The following is a 21093-nucleotide window of genomic DNA, read 5'->3' as shown; positions in this document are numbered from 1 at the left end:
GTGTGACTCTCCACACCTGAAATATATCACAATGTCGACTTCATTTCGACAGTATTTTGTAGATTGGTACCATATTTATCATCGAATCATCTTGTGCATTTATTAACTAAATGTTTGTTTTTTTTTTGTTTGTTTGTTTGGGGTTTTTATGTTGCCATTTTTACATTTCACCAACTGTGTAAATTCTGCAATTTTACCTTGGTTTTGTTTCACATCAGTTTATCTGCTGGCTGGTATTCCTGTCTTCCTTCTCTCACCCCAACCGGTCGCAGCAGATGGCCGCCCCTCCCTGAGCCTGGTTCTGCTGGAGGTTTCTTCCTGTTAAAAGGGAGTTTTTCCTTCCCACTGTCGCCAAAGTGCTTGCTCATAGGGGTCATATGTCATATGATTGTTGGGTTTTTCTCTGTATCTATGAAGCGCCTTAAGGTGACTTTTGTTGTGATTTGGCGCTATATAAATTGAATTGAATTGGTTTTCTTTCTTTTCTAATGTTTCTGGTCATTTTTCACAGTTAAACAAGTAACTTTGAGGTTACTTCATCGTTTTCAGCTGTTATCTGTATAAATTTTTTTCCTAATAATTACATTTCTGCAAAATTATAGCAGTTCTGGTAAGTTGTAATATTTCTGCCAAGTTATTAATTTTTGACTAAATTATTACATTTCTGCTAAGTTGTAGCTTCTGGTAAACTACAACATTTCTGCTGAATTGTTATGTTTCTTCTAAGTTATTGCATTTCTGATAAGTTATTACATTTTTGCTAACTTGATGTTGTTCTGCAAAGTTATTAAAATTTCAACAACTTTTTAAACACTGACTTTGATTTCTTCAGCTTCTTCAGCTATTTTCAACTATTTTCAGCAGACAGCTTCAGCTTTACAGCATGCACACTGCATTTTCGCAGGAAATGCAAATTTTTCTAGTATAGACTTGTTTAACTGACTGAAGCAATGACAACAGTCTTCTCCTGAACAGCAACACCAAGGAGGTGGTAAAGAGTTCACCAGACCTAAAAACAAAACAAAACAATGCAGGACAGTCTGCAAAGATGTTGAGTCAGTCAGACATCGTGCAGAGCAGATGAGGAAGAAGTTGTAATCTAAAATGGAGAACAATAAATACAGCCACCTAAGCATCCTCACAGGACAAGATGAACTGCAGTGAGAGGGTCATCTTACTGCACTGCAGGACTCAGAGGTTCAGGAGGGTCTTTATCCCCATTGCCATGAGGCTTTTTAAAAGAAACTACTCACATGTTCTTCTCACATTTATTTCTTTTACTCTAATAAACACTGGTAGTAATCATATGAATTCTGAGCTAAATGGACTTGCCCTGATAGGCTTCAGCCAGCCCAGAAGCTAATACACCACAACACTTAGGGAAACTGAAACTGACTGTTATTAATGTTTTCAAACTGTTTAAGAAAAACATATATAATCTTTCAGCCTTCTAGAAAACACACATAAAAACAGTATTATATGATGTTGAACATACAGATAGGCAGTTGTTGGCCTACAGGAGTGTTCTTTATCGAAGGTTTTAAGTGCTTAAAAAGTCTGTTAAGCTCTGTACAGAGCATGCAATGTAACTGTACATTAGAGAGTGTTTTATAAACCATGTCTTCTGTTTCATTTAATAAACATGAGACTGCTTTATGCATTTTCAGCTATTTATTAGATTTTATCAGATTAAAAAACACTTAGCATAAGAATGCAGTTGAAACTATAACTTTTAAATATTGTTTAAATGAATGAACATAGCAACTTGAACATTTTAAAAAATACAAACAAAACAAATGAACTATATTTATATATATAGATCTATATATATATATATATATACATATCTATATCTATATCTATATATATATCTATATATATCTATATCTATATATATTTATTCTGTTTTTTTTATGTGTACTATTTGTTTTCCTTTGATTTTTACAGTAAAAGTGATCCTGTGCTTCTCAAACTCCTCCTCGTAGGGCTTCCACATCTCCTCTTCAATGAAGAGGGTTTCTCCAGTTAGAAGGAGAACTTGCAGCTGGGTGGACTGCAGTGCACTGCACTGCTCTGCAGTGTCCACACCAACTACAGTTACTTGAGTACGTTCATCTTCCTTTGTCTGTCAATACACAAAAAGCATATATTTAATATGGTAATCACGTCTTGATGCATGCTCAATGATCCATGTAAGTAAATCCCAAAAGGATGATTCTGTTCATCTGGACGTAGCATTTTCAAGTGGGAGAAATGTTTTGTCACTCATCCAGGTGACTTCTTCAGTCTGTTTTACCCAATCTTTTAAACAGTACATTGCATAATGACTGAAACTAGCCCACTGAAGAAGCAATAGGCTGGGAGGTCAGTTAATTGGTCAGTAATATACAAATTGTCACGGGCACTGATCAAAGACCACAGAAACCTGCAGTCCGCTGAGACTGAAGAAGTCACTTGGATGAGTGATGAAACATTTCTCCCACTTGAAAATGCTACGTCCAGATGAACAGAGTCAATCTTTTGGACCACCTATAATTCTAAACATTTTGGCAAATGACATTGCTATTACATGTTGGTACAAACATATGGCTTCTTCATACCTCAGTCTTTGTATGGGAAGTTGACTGGAGCTGTACTCCATAGGCGGAGCGGTGCACTTTCACATGGGAGATCTTTACCTGATCTCCCACACGAACGTCAACAATTGACGCCTCCCTCCACAAGGAGACAGTCATGGTATGTCCATCCTGAAATCACAAAAATGACAGAATGAAACATTTATTCATTAACTAATGGAAATCTCAAATGTGCCTATTTTCACCATTTTCAATATTACACTTTAGTTGCACCATTACCTGTTTTAGCTGGAGAGTGCGTATTGGCACCAGTTGTTTGCCTGAGCAAACTGTCCTCACTGCCGAACACTGAAAATTCAATTAAAATATAATGTCAGTTATAGTGATTGCATAAATCTGTGTGTGTACATCTAGGTGCTACTTTCTTGACTTACTACATCTATTATTTTATTATTGTTGTTAATGATAAATCTACAACCATTTACAAAATAATAGTGGTTGATCTTGTTCTCACCATTTTGTGTTTGTTTGACAAGAACAATAAAATTATTATTTTTACTTTTAAAGACAAAAAAGTAATGGTTTCTTTGAAAACCTGAAGCAATATCAATTCTGATGGAACCACAAATATTTACCTCCACAACCTCCCCTTCCACTGTCATGAGCCCTCCAGATGTTGGGCTCATCTTTAGTGGTGTTACTGGGGAAGGTGGATTAAGCAGCTCCTCCGCCTTAATGATGAGGGCCTCCGAGACTGCCAGGGCAGGAGCTTTAAAGAACTGTGTCCTTGCAGTGATATTGATGAGATAAGGGGGAGCTTGGCCCCTCAGCTCATGTCCCCTCATCATGTAGGACATGTCCTGTTTTACTTTGGAGGAGAACTCTTCAAACAAGGTGATCTTCAGCACTGTTTCACCGTCTGTGATTGCTGCCACTTTATTTTTTTTTGTTGACAGTGCTTTGACCTCTCCATCCTCAGTAACCCAGCTGATCACCTGATAAATACATAAATAAAGAAATGTATTTCTATGATCTTACTCCATAGTCACGTTCATACATGTGAAAGTCTACATCATATGATTGTTGGGTTTTTCTCTGTATTTATTATTGTACGATCTACTGTACAATATAAAGCGCCTTAAAGCGACTGTTGTGATTTGATGCTATATAAATAAAATTGAATTGAATCACCTTTAGCTGGTCACAACATTTCAACACCCGGATATGAATGGGTGGGGGCCGGAAATACGGCGTCTCAGGCCGGTTGTCAGTCAGTTTCCTTAAGGCCATTCTGAAAAAAAAAAAAGCAAAATAAACACATTAACAGGTTCATACATTTCTGCTGGATCCAGTTCTGACAGAATACAGTAACACCTGTTGCTTTCATGTCATCTCTTCACATTTTGATATAAAACAAACACATCATGAACTTCCTCAACCCTACGTGTGTTTCTGAGGTTCCTGCTTGATATTTACATACCTGAAAACATTTCAATATTTTTGTAAAAACACAAATTATCTTTACAAAATGTTGGTCTGAAAATTAATTAAACGCTTATGAGCCTTCATAAAATACATACAAATATTACAGCACATGTAAGTCTATCCAATTCACTCTGGATGGAACGCAGAAAAAAAATCACAATTTTCTTTTCCCCACTTAAAACCCTTGGTAGGCCCTTAAAAAATGCACCCTCTAAAGGCCCTAATGGACCTAAACGTCCACCCCCCAAAAAGTGCAATAAAAAGATTATATATTCATATTTTTTTCCACTTTAAATTGGTCAGTCTTTTAAAACTACTTCTCCCTGAAATATTCATATAAAGTTTTAATTACATTTTCGTTGTTTTAACCCTTTAAATCCCAGGTTTATTACATGAGCGCCCTGTTTTTTTAGGCCCAAAAAACAAAAAAACTTAATATTTTCAAAAAAAAAACATTTGAAGTAATATTCGTTTGTTATTATAATTAGGCCTTTGGATGGACTAAAGATTGGCACCAAGAGTCATTTCGATCGCCTTTTATTTTTTTTCCAGGAGCGCATTTCATAAAATGCACACTATCGACCACGCCCAAAAAGTGCAATAAAAATATTAAATATTAATTTTTTTTTCACTTTAAATTGGTCAGTCTTTTAAAACTACTTCTCCCTGAAATATTCATATAAAGTTTTAATTATATTTTCGTTGTTTTAACCCTTTAAATTACAAAAAAACTAAAAAAAAACCTAAAAAACTAAATATTTTCCCAAAAAAACATTTGAAGTAATATTTGATTGTTATTATAATTAGGCCTTTAGATGGACTAAAGATTGGCACAAACAGTCATTTCGATCGCCTTTTATTTTTTTTTTCAGGACCAGAAAATGGTCTCCAGGCGGCAAATGCTCCTCCTCTAGGCCGAAATAAGTGCATGTTGCCGGGGTAAGTCGCGACGATCACCGGGGCACGATCACCGGGGACTGCTTTTTCCAGCCCACACGTCCGATACCACGTGACAACAAATACGTCATTTCCTGTTGACTAAAAAAAAAAAAGCACCCTCTCATGGTCCTAGGGACCAAAAAATGATCAGCGGGCGAAGCCGGTGCTGCACGCCGGAAATGAGGCTTCATTTCCGGCAGGTCTGTCCAAGCAGCCCGCTGTTTTCCAGCCCGGGGTCAAATGTGGAGCAAGGGCGCCACCCGGTGGACAAATAAAACAATTACAACTCTAAGGCCAATAGACCAAAACGAGACGGAGACATGAGTAATCACCAGGACATTAACGGTAATAATTCTGCAGTGAAAAATAGCGTTTATAATGGAAGTCAATGGGACGAAAACGTCCACTAGGGCTCTAAGAGGATGTGTATTGTTAGCTTAGCCACTGAAGCTAATTTAAGGAAGTCAGACTTGAATTTTGAAATAAAATTATACCAAACTTTTTTTTGGAGAATTTGGCTATATTCAATTAAACACAGTGCAAATGGCTTGGAATCGAAAAATGCAAAAGCCACAAAAGGTCCCCAGGGCCTTTCAGGTTTAATTGTTTTCAGATAATAATTAAAATAATTATTAATTAAAATAATACTTGAAAATAGGTTACAGTGGAGAATAGAAAACAATGAATCATCATAGGAAGATTATCTGAAAAAGGATTCATGCTCCTGAAGTGAAAAACAGCAACATTACAGACATCTTAAAGATTGCCTGCCTGCCCTTCCCCCTCCCCCAACACACACAGGCCAGGTGCACACACACAAACAAAAACATAGTGCGCCTGCTTGGTCTCTGTGGCTTTAGTTCATATTGGCTCCCCTTTTTAATCATTTGAGCCAATAAAATTATAGAATTACTGTCCCTGCTTTTTGGTCAGTCCCGCCCTCCTTAACTGGGCAGAAAATGGCAATTTTATGACCAGAAACAGCAAAGTTGGGAGACGGTTGCCAGGGCAGAGTGCCAGCCTTAAGCAATTCTTTCCTACTAACAGCCCAAACGTAACGTCTTAAAGTTTATAAAACTGTTATAGATCTGGAAGATTTGTCTGATTCTGTAAGATCTTAATATTTCATAAAAAAATAGATGCCATTTTCATGAATACATTCAGATAGTTTTTTCAATTAAATATCCCTGAAACAATAAGTTCATCAAACTATGACACCTACAAATACATTGCTATCAATACTAAATGTGAATTTATCAAAAGTAATTTTTTTTCTTCGAGAGAAAAATGGAGATACACATATCGTTAGCTTCATAGCATAAGTGCCTAAGTCATTGACTTAGTCAAATGACTTAGGCAATTATGCTATGAAGCTAACGATATATAAAACATTCATAGGCCGATAGAAAAGTCAGACCAAATTTTAGGGGTACTTTGACGGTCTTTATATTCACAGGAACTTAAATGGCTAGATTTTTTATCTTTCACTACATTATAATGTGTTATACATGGTATAAAGGCACTAAAAAACGGTTTCAATATCAATACTTACGTTTTATGAAGTTCTTAATAGAGCACAAAGTAGAAGAGCTGTGACTGTGTCTGTAAGTTTCTTCAGAAAGACCGGGAAAGGGACCGCTGGTCTTTGATGTTACAAATTGTGATGCAATCTGTTGCCATCGGCCTGATTGGCTAACTATGATTGTTGTTTTTCCCAATTGTACTGCCTTGTGTTGATTTTGTCCCTTTACTTTAGGGCGGTTTTTGTTGGTGATCAGACCCGATTCTTGTCTAATTTGAATTATGAAATTATCAGTACTATTTTATAAGTCTCAAACTTACAATTTAAAACGTATAAAATTACTGGTCTTTTTTATTTTTTATGTAGTTAATGTATTATGTAGTTTTTTTAAAGTTCGACTGCTAAAGCCCTGCATGTATTTTTTTAGATGAGCTTTTATTTTGAAAGTGGCGATCTCTTTTCCTGGTGTCATGGAAGCACGCCTAACAGATCCACGTTACTGCTAGTCCCCGGGACAGAGTGCGGGAAATCAATGCGGTTCGAATACGTTCATAGACGCAGGAGTGCTAATTCCCTCCAGATTTCGTCCGAAGGCGCAGGTTTCAAGGCTGCACACGGTGACTGAGCATCCTAACATTTCAAAATTCAAAGGGTCAAGCTTCAAGGTTTTACTTCAAAAAGGTAAGCTAAACTTGGTCAACACATGACAGGAAAAGGTAAATGTATTAGCTATGTTAAATATAAGTGCCTAATCGTGATAGCTTGCTGTAGGGTAAAACACTTAAGGTCAGAAATCTTTACAGTTGTGTTCATTGTAAAGCTGTTGTTTAGGGTATGTTTAAAATAATGTATTATGTAGTTGCACCACCACAGTTATGAAACTCAGAAATGTAATGATGTAAAAGCTATAGTATGGTTGGGGTTTTGGCTTGGTGAGCTTACAGCCTCCTTAAAATCTGTCAGAATTATGTACAGACAGACTGTTTAATTCATATAACCATTTAATTCAACAAATATATGAAGAAATATGTCAAAGTTAGTATGACTTTAAATTTATCATTGTAAACGACCACGGCAGACCCAGTGGCATTTTGATATTTTTTATTAATCCCTACATGGTTGCTGTACATTCGCACTCAGAGCTGCAGCTCTCCTGCTGCCAGCTCAACATAACACCAACAACCCAACCACAGGACCCAGTACAATATTTAATTCGGCGGGGCGTGATTGCGGATGCCGTACAGGTGTGTCCGCCTCCTCTGCACGGCACCGCAGGCTACGCCTCGCCACATACCCCCATCGCCTGACTGAGGCCGGGGAACCATCCGGCCGAACGTACTCCCCCCACCGCAGGCGGAAGGTCGGCCGCGTGGCAGGTGAACGCGGCGCGGTCGGCACGGTCGTGCGCCCCGGCTCGCAGGCGGCTGGGCAGATGTCCGGCAGGCACCGGCCTCTGGTGGAGGTGAGGCCGCTCTGCTCACCCCGCCAACCTCGGGCTTCGGTGCCGCGGACTCCCCTAGCACGGGCACCACCGACTTATCCCGCGGCTTCTCCGCCCCTCCCGGTGGGAGCAGCTGCCTCCGCCGCTGCCTCTCCCGGCTGGAGCGGGTCCTCGGGCACCGCCTCCGCCGCTGTCTCTCTCGGCTGGAGCGGCTCCTCGGGCGCCGCCTCCGCCGCTGTCTCTCCCGGCTGGAGCGACTCCTCGGGTGCCGCCTCCGCTGCTATCTCTCCCGGCTGGAGCGGCTCCTCGGGCGCCGCCTCCACCGCTGCCGGCTCCGCCGCCTTCTTCCGGGGCGCAGGAACAGGCACCGGTCCCTGCCGAGCCCCAGCGGCTCCCACGCGAGGTGTGGGGACAGGCGTATATACATGTGTGTGTGTGTATGTGTATGTGTATATATATATGTGTGTGTGTGTGTGTGTGTGTGTATATATATATATATATATATATATATATATATATATATATATATATATATATATATATATATATATATATATATATATATATATAATTTAGAAGTAAAGGCTTTAAAACCAAGTAATCGCTGAAAGTACAAACATCACTAATGTCACATAACTTTGCCGACATGTGGCCAACAGTAATGTTTTAATGTTCTTCATTAAACATTCGCACAAAAATCAGTGACGTTATATTCATTGACAGTTCACTCTTCGGCCGCTGCCTTTTGCCATATTTTGCTGCAAAATTATCTACACCCACTGCCGCGCTATGAATTGTGGGATATATGGGACCACAAAGCGTGCACCGGACCACGCTTGATATTTGGGGAAATCGACGGCGCATTTGGAGTATGCATTTGAAGTACACTTGGAATTGGGACAGCCGTTGTCCCGTGGCGGTGACGTAATCACACTCAAAGTGTGCGGTCTCTTAATTGGGACACAGCCATAGTGTGTGTGTTCACCTCTGTTTTCGTTAGATTGTCTGCGTTACTTCTACGTTCTCTGCTATCTATCAGCCCCTGTGTTTTCTCTGCTGGACATCCCCTCTGAGTTTCCACGTCTCAGGTTTTCTAATGATGTTTCAGGTATAGCTTTCCCAGCTTAGGTTTTGTTTTTTCTTTTTTGTCTCTTTCTCCTAATGCCACACACTTTGCCTCAGTAACTGTAACATTCAGATGACTACTATCCAATTATTTCTCTGATGGTTATGCAAGAAGAGCCTAATAAACTTAAAGCCAGAAGACCGTAAAGCAGAGGTATAACTGTATGAGCTACAAAGTTTAAATGTTTTATCACAATCATAGTGTGCAGCTCACAAACAGCTGATTGTTTTAGTGTTTTCTCTGAAATATCAGATATAACTAGTGATGTCACAATGAAAATGAAATAATATTGAACAGTATAGAATCAGACATGTTAGAATTTGCTTAAAATTCTACTTGTTTTATTTTTAAAAATTGTGCAACATTTTGTTTTTCAGATGTTTTTGCTGAATTGATCAAGACTGACTGTAAGAGTGTAAACATCGAGTAACTATGATGTTCGAGCCCTCTCAAGAACAGGTAAATAGTCATTTAGAGATTAAATTTGTCCCAGTTACTTTGCTCTACTCTGTCTGTAAAGCTTCACTTTTGTCACACTTCCTGCCTCCAAGAAGCTGAAGTAGAAGTAGAACTCTGCACCAGAACCTTTTTGTGACTTTTGTGACATTTCTGTCAATGGTGTAATTGTTGGTCTTTTGTGAATTCTAAGTAGGTGATTACTGAAAGGCAAGAGAGAAACCGAAGGCATCAGGTGACCTGTGATATGTCAGAGCTACAGAGAGGAATATTTGTGACAAGTATCCAACATTTGGGGAAAAATAGTTTCAAAGATGCATATTAAACAGGCAAGCTTTCATATTTAGAGGACAAAAACTATTACTTACTTTTAATCATTATTATGTGGTTAAGTACTGGACTGTGTGCTTTTGAGGCCAAGTCACACAGGGTTTCTTAGCTTAGACTGATGAGTATTTGAAATGTCAGCAATTCTTGATTGTAACACCTTTTATTGTAGTTTTAACACTGATGAATCAGCTTTCATAAATGAAGCAAATGTTTCATTTATCTATATTAATACCGTAAGTAATGCTTAGTAGAATCATCTTTGCTGAATCCAATGGTGAAACATGGAGAATTTTTCCTCTACTCTGAGTAGAGCTAGATTTGGTTAAAAACGACAAAAATAAGTATGGCATTTGACAAAATACTAAAGGTTTTTTGCTTTGCTTTTTGGAATGTTTGTAAGTTGTGCATTGATAACTTCCCTTTTTAACCAGTGTCAAACAATGACTGGGTGACCAGTGTTGTCATCATCAGGGCAGGCCAGCACAGCAGGAAAAGTGAAATGGCCAGGCTGAGAGTTACAGTGTGATGCAAAAGTTTGGGCAACCTTGTTAATAGTCATTATTTTCCTGTATAAATTGTTGGTTGTTACAATGAAAAATGTCAGTTAAATATATCATATAGGAGACACACACAGTGATATTTGAGAAGTGAAATGCAGTGTATTGGATTTACAGAAAGTGTGCAATATTTTTTTTTTTTAGACAAAATCAGGCCGGTGCATAAATTTGGGCACCACAAAAAAAGACATGAAATCAATATTTAGTAGATTCACCCTTTGCAGAAATTACAGCCTCTAAACACTTCCTGTAGGTTCCAATGAGAGTCTGGATTGTGGTTGAAGGTATTTTGGACCACTCCTCTTTACAAAACATCTCTAGTTCATTCAGGTTTGATGGCTTCCAAGCATGGACAGTCACACCACAGATTTTCAATAATATTCAGGTCTGGGGACTGAGACGTTGTACTTGTTCCTCTCCATGAAAGCCTTAGTGGATTTTGAGCAGTGTTTCGGGTCGTTGTCTTGTTGAAAGATCCAGCCTCAGCGCAGCTTCAGCTTTGTCACTGATTCCTGGACATTGGTCTCCAGAATCTGGTGATACTGAGTGGAATCCATGTGTCCCTGCACTGGCCACACAGCCCCACAGCATGATGGAGCCACCACCATATTTTACTGCAGGTAGCAGGTGTTTTTCTTGGAATACTGTATTCTTTTTCCTTGATGCACTACGCCCCTTGTTATGCCCAAATAACTCAGTTTTAGTTTCATCAGTCCACAGCACCTTATTCCAGAATGAAGCTGGTTTGTCCAAATGTGCTTTAGCAAACCTCAAGCGGCTCTGTTTGTGCTGTGGGTGGAGAAAGGCTTCCTCTGCATCACTCTCGCATACAGCATCTGCTCGTGTAAAGTGCGCCGAATGGTTGAACGATGCACAGTGACTCCATCTGCTGCAAGATGATGTTGTAGGTCTTTGGTGCTGGTCTGTGGATCGACTCTGAATGTTCTGACCATTCGTCGCTTCTGTCTATCCGAGATTTTTCTTGGTCTGCCACTTCCAGCCTTAACTTGAACTGAGCCTGTGGTCTTCCATTTTCTCAATATGTTCCTAACTGTGGAAACCGACAGCTTAAATCTCTGAGATAGCTTTGTGTGTCCTCCCCCTAATTCATGATGGTGAACAATCTTTGTCTTCAGGTCATTTGAGAGTTGTTTTGAGCCGCTATGTTGCTACTCTCCAGAGAAAATTAAAATAGGAGGGAAACTTACAGTAGACCCCCTTAAATACTCTTTCTCATTATTGGATTCACCTGTGTATGTAGGTCAGGGGTCACTGAGATTACCGAGCCAATTTGAGTTCCAACAATTAGTTCTAAAGGTTTTGGAATCAATAAAATGACAACAGTGCCCAATTTTATGCACCTGCCTGATTTTGTTTAAACAATTATCACACACTTTCTGGTCATTTCACTTTTCAAATATCACTGTGTGTGTCTCCTATATGATATATTTAACTGACATTTTTTATCATAACAATCAATCATTTATACAGGAAAATAATGACTATTAACAATTTTGCCCAAACTTTTGCATCACACTGTAAGTTAGGCATCGGCTGGGTGTTCAGTTCTCACCTGTTCCTGTTTAGGGAGAGACATCAAGCCTCTTAGGGTAAGAAAGAACAGTAGAGAACTCAGCGATTATGACAAGTCCCCTTATTACCACTGTTTGTCTCACAACCAATACCATTTTTTTCCTGAAGCCTAAAGCTTACCATATTGTTTTAATTAAACCTGCAGCAATGTGCTTTTTTTCTTAACAAAATGGCACATAAGAAAAAGGTTTAATTTTGACACTTAAATTTATTCCCAGAAATAACTTTTAATACTCAGGTAAATTTAATATCAGTTATTTGTACTCAAATGCTATTTATTAAAATTATTTATACTTGTATTAGAATGTTACTGTGATAAAGGTATCCTTTTAGGTACTGTACTCTGTAGGACACTAAGAAAGGACAGTGATCATATTCTGTGAGCCCTGGTAAATAATGGTTGTTCACAGAATTATAAATGACTTTGACTGTAACTCCTGCTCCATCTTGAGCGCCATCATCTAACCCTGAAAAAGTCTCTAGCCTTTGTCAGTATGTGTAAGACTGGCTTTCTATATGGTTTAGTGCAGACTGAGCTTCGGGACCCTGTTGTCCTTTTTTTCTGATCGGTGCTGGTGTGTAGCTGGCAATGCAGTGTGTAAGCACACTGTTTTGCCCTTTCAAACAGTACATTTTTCAGAACTGAAGCTGCAGGTTGTATCTTCACACCAGCACCGAGACAGACCAACAGTGGGACAAATCCAAACAGCAGTAAGTGCTGAGATTCATATTCAGGACTGACCCTTTAATGTTCTTTTATAACCTGTTATAAGTAATATGTATAAGTATTTTTTTTCTTTTATATTTGTTATTGCTATTTTTTTTTTCAGGGTTTGGAACCAGGGCCAGTTCCATGGATCAATGAACTCAAAGACATTTTTGAATAATGATGCAGGTACAATGTCAAGTTGTTGTTGTTATTATTATTATTGTTATTGTTATTGCCTAGATGACTTTCACAGTGCCTTGTTTTATCCTCACATTATTATGGTCCTTTAAAGGAGTACGCTGTACAAGAACTTGGCTGGTGACCCACTTTACATCTCCTTGCTAAACACTGGAAAATCATGCAAAGACATTGATGTAACAAATTGACCTCTTACCGCAACCATGGCCTTCAGTGACAAGAAGACCAGTCTTAAGACAGCATTGGTGAGCGTGTTCTCTAACCAGGAGCCCAGATTACCCACAAAATCTGTAAACATTTACCAAGATCCTCCTCTTTACCTGCCACTGCCACTCAGTACAGGCTGGATCCCACACAGAGTGTGCATGTCTACAGTGAGGAGGAACTCTTCAACCTTGAAAGCTTACTGGTCACAGAGGACATGGTACATAAGATTGAGACAGCAAAAGGAGAACAGACAGCTGACCAGGAATGGCATCAGCTCAACAATGCAAGGATCACATCTTCATCTTGTTATGTGAGGGGTGAAATTGTACAGAGAATGCTCTATTTTGAGACATATGTCAGAATACTGGAGAACAAGGAGAACAAAATATTTGACACCATTATTGTGCCCACTCTATCAGATGAGCTATTTTTCTGTTTAACTCATTACTATTGTGCTAAATCATACTATTTCTGCTTTTAATAGGATTTGTGCCAAATATAGTATTTCTGCTTTTTATAGGATTTGTGCTTAATATACTATTTCTGCTTTTTATAGGATTTGTGCTTAATATAGTATTTCTGCTTTTTATAAGATTTGTGCTTAATATAGTATTTCTGCTTTTTATAAGATTTGTGCTTAATATAGTATTTCTGCTTTTTATAAGAATTGTGCTTAATATAGTATTTCTGCTAAATGTAGTATTTATGCTTAATCATACTATTTCTGCTTTTCATAGGATTTGTGCTTAATATAGTATTTCTGCTAAATTTAGTATTTCTGATTAATTATAGTTTTTCTACTAAATCATAGTACAGTATTTCTGCTTTTTATGGGATTTGTGCTAAAACAAAGTATTTCTACTACATGTAGTATTTATGCTTAATCATACCATTTCTGCTTTTTATAGGATTTGTGCTTAATATAGTAATTCTGCTAAATTATAGTATTTCTGCCAAATTATAATATTTGTGCTAAAACATAGTCTTAATTTAAAATTACAATATTCATAGTTCATCACAGTGTCTCTGGTAAATCACAATATTTCTGCTCTGTTGTACTATTTTTCTAAATCATAGTGTTTCTGTAATGTTTAAGTATTTTTGGCTAAATATATTCTTTCTGTTATCTTATACTATTTCTCCTAAATTCTTGTATTTTTGAGAAGTTATCATGTTTCTGGTAAGTTACAATATTTCTGCTAAATTCTGCTATGCTATTGTATTTCTGCCAAGTATTATGTTTCCTCTAAGATATTGCAGTTCTGCTAAGTTATTCCATTTTAGCAAACTTCTTTTGCTTCTGCAAAGTTTTTACAATTTCTGCAACTTTTCAGCTTTTTCAGCTACTTTTTGCATGCAGCTTCAGCTTTAAGCATCCACACTGCATTTTCGCAGGAAATGCAAATTTTTCTAGTTATTATTATTATTCTAGTTGCTTCCGTACACTTTTTGGCACTTAACTACTTCCACAATTTTCAGCCGATTTTCACCGTTCAAATTTTAAACTATTCTGCTATTTCTGCTAATTTACGCTACGATTTTTGCTATTTTTAACTATTATACTTTTTAAAATATTAAGCTTTTTTCCTTTAATTTGTCCCATTGAAATGAATGGGAAACTTCTGCAATTCTGCTAAAATTTGCTTGTTTTTGAAACTTAACTACTTCCTCATATTTTCACCTAGAACAACCATTCAAACTTTAAAATGTTCACAAATTATTGGGCTATTCAGGTATGATTCAGCTTTTTCAAATGTTTTACTGTTTTACTTTTATGCCTCTTAAAGTTTTGAGTTGCAAAATTGTGATTTTTCACAAAATACATGCGTTGTTATGGTTGCTATGCTCTTGGCTTCCAGTGTGCCACTGAAGATTTTGCAATTTTCACTTCATGTCCGAACAACTTCTTGCTACTTGCTCAATTTTCACTCAACTTCCACAAATTATACATCAAAACGTAGGTATTTTTGCTGGCTTTCAGAAAATGTCACTATCATTGTTGTGGGATTTATAGAATTTTTGCAAATCTCCTCAGACCAACACAAGGTCTCAAAACTCTCCATATAAAGTCAATGGAGAGCTTGTTCAAAATCATCGCTGGATTTCTGTAATGAGAGGCATATTCGAATCGTCATATCTCCTTAACGAAGCGACTTTAAGACATGAGGCTTGTCCCCGAATATCTTCAGACACCCCTGACGCTCACAATTCAAGAATTTCTTTCTCACCTATTACCGTTCTGAAATGAGTTGGACTTGTTTGAGGGTAGGAAATTTGTCCTTCGCTCAGATTTCTTCAGATTTCAAACTGTGGAAATGAACCACTTTTTTCTCTCGTCATAACTTTTTGTTGGATTTCCACAGAGACCTGAAAATTTCCATGACTGTTCACCAAAGCCTGCTGTCTCTTACGGTGAAAGAATGATATCGATACTCCAAATAGATTTCGAGTTACAAAGCGTTGTTTGAGGGCAAGTCAAGGCAGTTTTTGCTTCGCTCTACTCAGTTATGGTGCATTACAAGTCAAATATCTTTAATAATTCATATTTTAATGATAAATTGTAAACACTGGAAGATTCCCCCATCTCTTCTGAACAAAACGGTGTAAGAATGACCGCTCTAGCCCCTACGGTTTGGGAATTATGGTCATTTGTTTGAGGGGAGTCCTCACTATGAGAAATAGGCTGCAATAATCCTGTGCCTCTCTGTGCTGCGTGTGTAAAAAGAGGCACATGTTTTGGCGGGAAAAAGTACACAGGCTCTCTGATTGGTGGATTCAAATTCAGCAGCTCCCAGGCTGACCTAGAAACTTACTTCTCTCTCCCTGTGCATTTTTTTGCTGATTTTTTCATTTAACAAGTATATTTGAGGGACCCTCAGCATGTTCAGCATTTTTTCAGCTGTCCATTTTGCTTTTCCAATTTTTCTGTTTAACTGATTACTATTGTGCTAAATCATACTATTTCTGCTATTTTATAAGATTTGTGCCTAATATAGTATTTCTGCTAAATTACAGTATTTCTGCTTTTTATACTATTTGTGCTAAAACATAGTATTTCTACTAAATGTAGTATTTATGCTTAATCATACTATTTCTGCTTTTTATGGGATTTGTGCCTAATATAGTATTTCTGCTTTTTATAGGATTTTTGCTCAAACATAATATTTCTACTAAATGTAGTGTTTATGCTTAATCATCCTATTTCTGCTTTTTATAGGATTTGTGCTTAATATAGTATTTCTGCTAAATTATAGTATTTCTGCTTTTTATAGTATTTATGCTTAATCATAGTATTTCTATATATTTCTATATATTTCTGCCAGGTCCCCAGGCAGCCAATCCTCTGTGAGGACTTAGACATTCAAATTTTCAAATCAGGGCCTGCACGGTTTCCCAGCCAATCATATATGTGTCCTGAGGCATTCAAATTTGCATATTGGGGCCTTCATGGCTTCTAAGCCAGCCAATCATATCTGAGGGCTGAGGAATTCAAATCCACAAATCAGGGCCTGCACAGCTTCCCAGCCAGCCAATCATGTATGTGGGCTCCAGGTATTCAAATTTGCATATTGGGGAATTCGTGGCTTCTAAGTCAACAAGTCATCCATGTCATATATCTCTAAAAATTCATATTTTAATGATAAATTGTCAACACTTGAAGATTCCCCCATCTCTTCTGAACAAAACGGTGTAAGAATGACCGCTCTAGCCCCTATGGTTAGGAAATTATGGTCATTTGTTTGAGGGGAATCCTCACTATGTGAAATAAACTGAAAGAAGCAGGTCTATGTCTCTGTGCTGCGTGTGTAAAAAGATGCACCTGTTTTGGCGGGAAAACGTAAACAGCCTCTCTGATTGGTGGATTCAAATTCAGCAGCTCCCAGGCTGACCTAGAAACTTAGTCCTCTCTCCCTGTGTGTGTGTGTGTGTGTGTGTGTGTGTGTTTAGTGGGAGAGAGAGGACCCTGCCCTTATTTGGCAGCATGTCATTGTAGGATTTAAATTGAACATAGTTAGACTGGTTGACTGGATTAGAGCCTGTGTTTGTGTGTCCCTCTGTGCATTTGTGTTTCAATAAGTTATTACTATTCTGCTAAATCATAGTATTTCTGGTACTTTTCGGTACTTGTGCTAAATACAGTATTTCTGCTAAATCATACTATTTCTGCTTTTCAAAGGATTTATGCCTAATATAGTATTTCTGCTAAATTATAGTATTTCTGCTTTTTATAGGATTTGTGCCTAACATAGTATTTCTGCTAAATTATAGTATTTCTGCTTTTTATACTATTTGTTCTAAATTATAGTATTTCTGCTTTTTATAGGATTTGTGCTTAATATAGTATTTCTGCTAAATTATAGTTTTTCTTCTTTTTATAGTATTTGTGCTAAAACATAGTATTTCTACTAAATGTAGTATTTATGCTTAATAATAGTATTTCTATATATTTCTGCCAGGTCCCCAGGCAGCCAATCCTCTGTGAGGACTGAGACATTCAAATTTTCAAATCAGGGCCTTCACAGTTTCCCAGCCAATCAAATAAGTGTCCTGAGGCATTCAAATTTGCATATTGGGGCCTTCGTGGCTTCTAAGCCAGCCAATCATATCTGAGGGCTGAGGAATTCAAATCCACAAATCAGGGCCTGCACGGCTTCCCAGCCAGCCAATCACATATGTGGTCTCAGGCATTCAAATTTGCATATTGGGGAATTCGTGGCTTCTAAGTCAACAAGTCATCCATGTCATATATCTCTAAAAATTCATATTTTAATATTAAATTGTCAACACTTGAAGATTCCCCCATCTCTTCTGAACAAAACGGTGTAAGAATGACCGTTCTAGCCCCTACGGTTAGGAAATTACGGTCATTTGTTTGAGGGGAGTCGTCACTATGAGAAATAGACTGCAAAAATCCTGTGTCTCTCTGTGCTGCTGCGTGTGTAAACAGATGCACCTGTTTTGGTGGGGAAAAGTGCACAGCCTCTCTGATTGGTGGATTCAAATTCACCAGCTCCCAGGCTGACATAGAAACTTACTTCTCTCTCCCTGTGTGTGCATGTGTGTGTGTGTGTGTGTGTGTGTGTGTGTGTGTGTGTGTGTGTGTGTGACAGAGAGAGAGAGAGAGAGAAAGCCTTTTAATGGGATGATCCCATTGTAAGATTCAAATTCAATATATTTAGACTGGTTGACTGAATTGGATCTTGTGTGTGTGTCTCTCTGTGCATGTGTGTTTCCTCATGTGTACATATTTGTAATTGTGTGGCAGTCATAAATTTTTTTGCTGATTTTTGTCATTTAACAAGTATATTTGAGGGAACCTCAGCATGTTCAGCATTTTTTCAGCTGTCCATTTTGCTTTTCCAATTTTTCTGTTTAACTTATTACTATTGTGCTAAATCACACTATTTCTGCTATTTTATAAGATTTGTGCTTAATATACTATTTCTGCTTTTATAGGATTTGTGCTTAATATAGTATTTCTGCTTTTTATAAGATTTGTGCTTAATATAGTATTTCTGCTAAATGTAGTATTTATGCTTAATCATACTTGTTAAGTCTAATTGTTGAATGTCGCCATTGTGTTTCTTAAATTTGTATAGTCTTAGTTTAAGCAGTAGGATCAAAGCCATTCCTTTGATCCTGACCACCTCTCCAGCCACTCTGTGCTGGGGGAGGTTTTATTGTAGATACATCCTAACTTGAAGATCTGTTTGATGTTTGGTAGAGCTTCCTACCCTTTGTATGGTTTCACTGTGTTATCTTTGGTAAACCATACATTGGGTGTGGGGGAAGACTACCCTCTTTATGACCAAGGATGTTGTTCCTGCTTTTAGGTTTTATGACCCTTTGACCAACCAACAAACAAACACACACACACACACACACACACACACACACACACACACACACACACACACACACACACACACACACACACACACACACATTCTCACACACACACACATTCTCACACACACACACACACTCAGTGTATACATTTACATACAGTGCCTTGTCTTTGTAACCAAAGGGGGGTTGCAAGGGGAGGTGTTTTGTAAACTATTGTTTGAAGTTTGTCAATAAAAGGCGGCGAGAGGAGGCCACCAGTGTGGTCATTTCAACGTGCTGGTCACAGACGAGAGGCCTCCCTTGCGCAAGAAATCGAACGTTGTTGCCTTGCTTTTCTTTCATGGGAATAAGTCTTAGATACAGCGGGGTCTGAGTTTAGACCCAACAATACTATTTCTGCTTTTCATAGTATTTGTGCTTAATATAGTATTTCTGCTAAATTTAGTATTTCTGATTAATTATAGTTTTTCTACTAAATCATAGTACAGTATTTCTGCTTTTTATGGGATTTGTGCTAAAACAAAGTATTTCTACTAAATGTAGTATTTGTGCTTAATCATACCATTTCTGCTTTTTATAGGATTTGTGCTTAATATAGTATTTCTGCTAAATGTAGTATTTATGCTTAATCATACTATTTCTGCTTTTCATAGTATTTGTGCTTAATATAGTATTTCTGCTAAATTTAGTATTTCTGATTAATTATAGTTTTTCTACTAAATCATAGTACAGTATTTCTGCTTTTTATGGGATTTGTGCTAAAACAAAGTATTTCTACTAAATGTAGTATTTGTGCTTAATCATACCATTTCTGCTTTTTATAGGATTTGTGCTTAATATAGTATTTCTGCTAAATTATAGTATTTCTGCCAAATTATAATATTTGTGCTAAAACATAGTCTCAATTTAAAATTACAATATTCATAGTTCATCACAGTGTCTCTGGTAAATCACAATATTTCTGCTCTGTTGTACTATTTTTCTAAATCATAGTGTTTCTGTAATGTTTAAGTATTTTTGGCTAAATATATTCTTTCTGTTATCTTATACTATTTCTCCTAAATTCTTGTATTTTTGAGAAGTTATCATGTTTCTGGTAAGTTACAATATTTCTGCTAAATTCTGCTATGCTATTGTATCTCTGCCAAGTATTATGTTTCCTCTAAGATATTGCAGTTCTGCTAAGTTATTCCATTTTAGCAAACTTCTTTTGCTTCTGCAAAGTTTTTACAATTTCTGCAACTTTTCAGCTTTTTCAGCTACTTTTTGCATACAGCTTCAGCTTTAAGCATCCACACTGCATTTTCGCAGGAAATGCAAATTTTTCTAGTTGTGTGGATGCTTTAAGCATCCACACTATTGAGTTCCTGTTTCTCTTTATTCTTTATTATTGTGTGGATGCTTTAAGCATCCACACTATTGAGTTCCTGTTTCTCTTTATTCTTTATTATTATTATTATTCTAGTTGCTTCCGTACACTTTTTGGCACTTAACTACTTCCACAATTTTCAGCCGATTTTCACCGTTCAAATTTTAAACTATTCTGCTATTTCTGCTAATTTACGCTACGATTTTTGCTATTTTTAACTATTATACTTTTTAAAATATTCCACTTTTTTCCTTTAATTTGTCCCATTGAAATGAATGGGAAACTTCTGCAATTCTGCTAAAATTTGCTTGTTTTTGAAACTTAACTACTTCCTCATATTTTCACCTAGAACAACCATTCAAACTTTAAAATGTTCATAAATTATTGGGCTATTCAGGTATGATTCAGCTTTTTGAAATCTTTTACTGTTTTACTTTTATGCCTCTTAAAGTTTTGAGTTGCAAAATTGTGATTTTTCACAAAATACATGCGTTGTTATGGTTGCTATGCTCTTGGCTTCCAGTGTGCCACTGAAGGTTTTGCAATTTTCACTTCATGTCCGAACAACTTCTTGCTACTTGCTCAATTTTCACTCAACTTCCACAAATTATACATCAAAACGTAGGTATTTTTGCTGGCTTTCAGAAAATGTCACTATCATTGTTGTGGGATTTATAGAATTTTTGCAAATCTCCTCAGACCAACACAAGGTCTCAAAACTCTCCATATAAAGTC

General features: G+C 37.3%; 1 protein-coding gene and 1 pseudogene across 2 annotated transcripts in view; one reads left to right on the top strand and one right to left on the bottom strand.

Annotated features, from left to right (window-relative positions):
- The window catches only part of LOC146694519 (uncharacterized), a 92025-nt pseudogene that overhangs the window by 45522 nt on the left and 25410 nt on the right, over positions 1-21093 (top strand). The gene's annotated exons all lie outside the window — the stretch shown is intronic.
- LOC146694520 (uncharacterized) lies at positions 1898-8355 on the bottom strand. The gene is made up of 6 exons (XM_085429689.1): positions 7817-8355; positions 3768-3867; positions 3212-3571; positions 2856-2924; positions 2601-2747; positions 1898-2125 (listed from the first exon to the last, which is right to left on the bottom strand). Exons 2-6 carry the CDS (start codon positions 3864-3866, stop codon positions 1898-1900), a joined length of 903 nt encoding a protein of 300 aa, XP_085285815.1. The 5' UTR covers position 3867; positions 7817-8355.

The sequence above is a fragment of the Copadichromis virginalis genome, linkage group LG14, assembly GCF_057382275.1.
Source record: "Copadichromis virginalis isolate Kocher_CV1m ecotype Utaka linkage group LG14, C_Virginalis_male_GT1.1, whole genome shotgun sequence".
Classification (NCBI taxonomy): Eukaryota; Metazoa; Chordata; class Actinopteri; order Cichliformes; family Cichlidae; genus Copadichromis; species Copadichromis virginalis.
The sequence above is the reverse complement of the archived record's forward strand: the minus strand, read 5'-3'. Positions and strand labels throughout refer to the sequence as shown.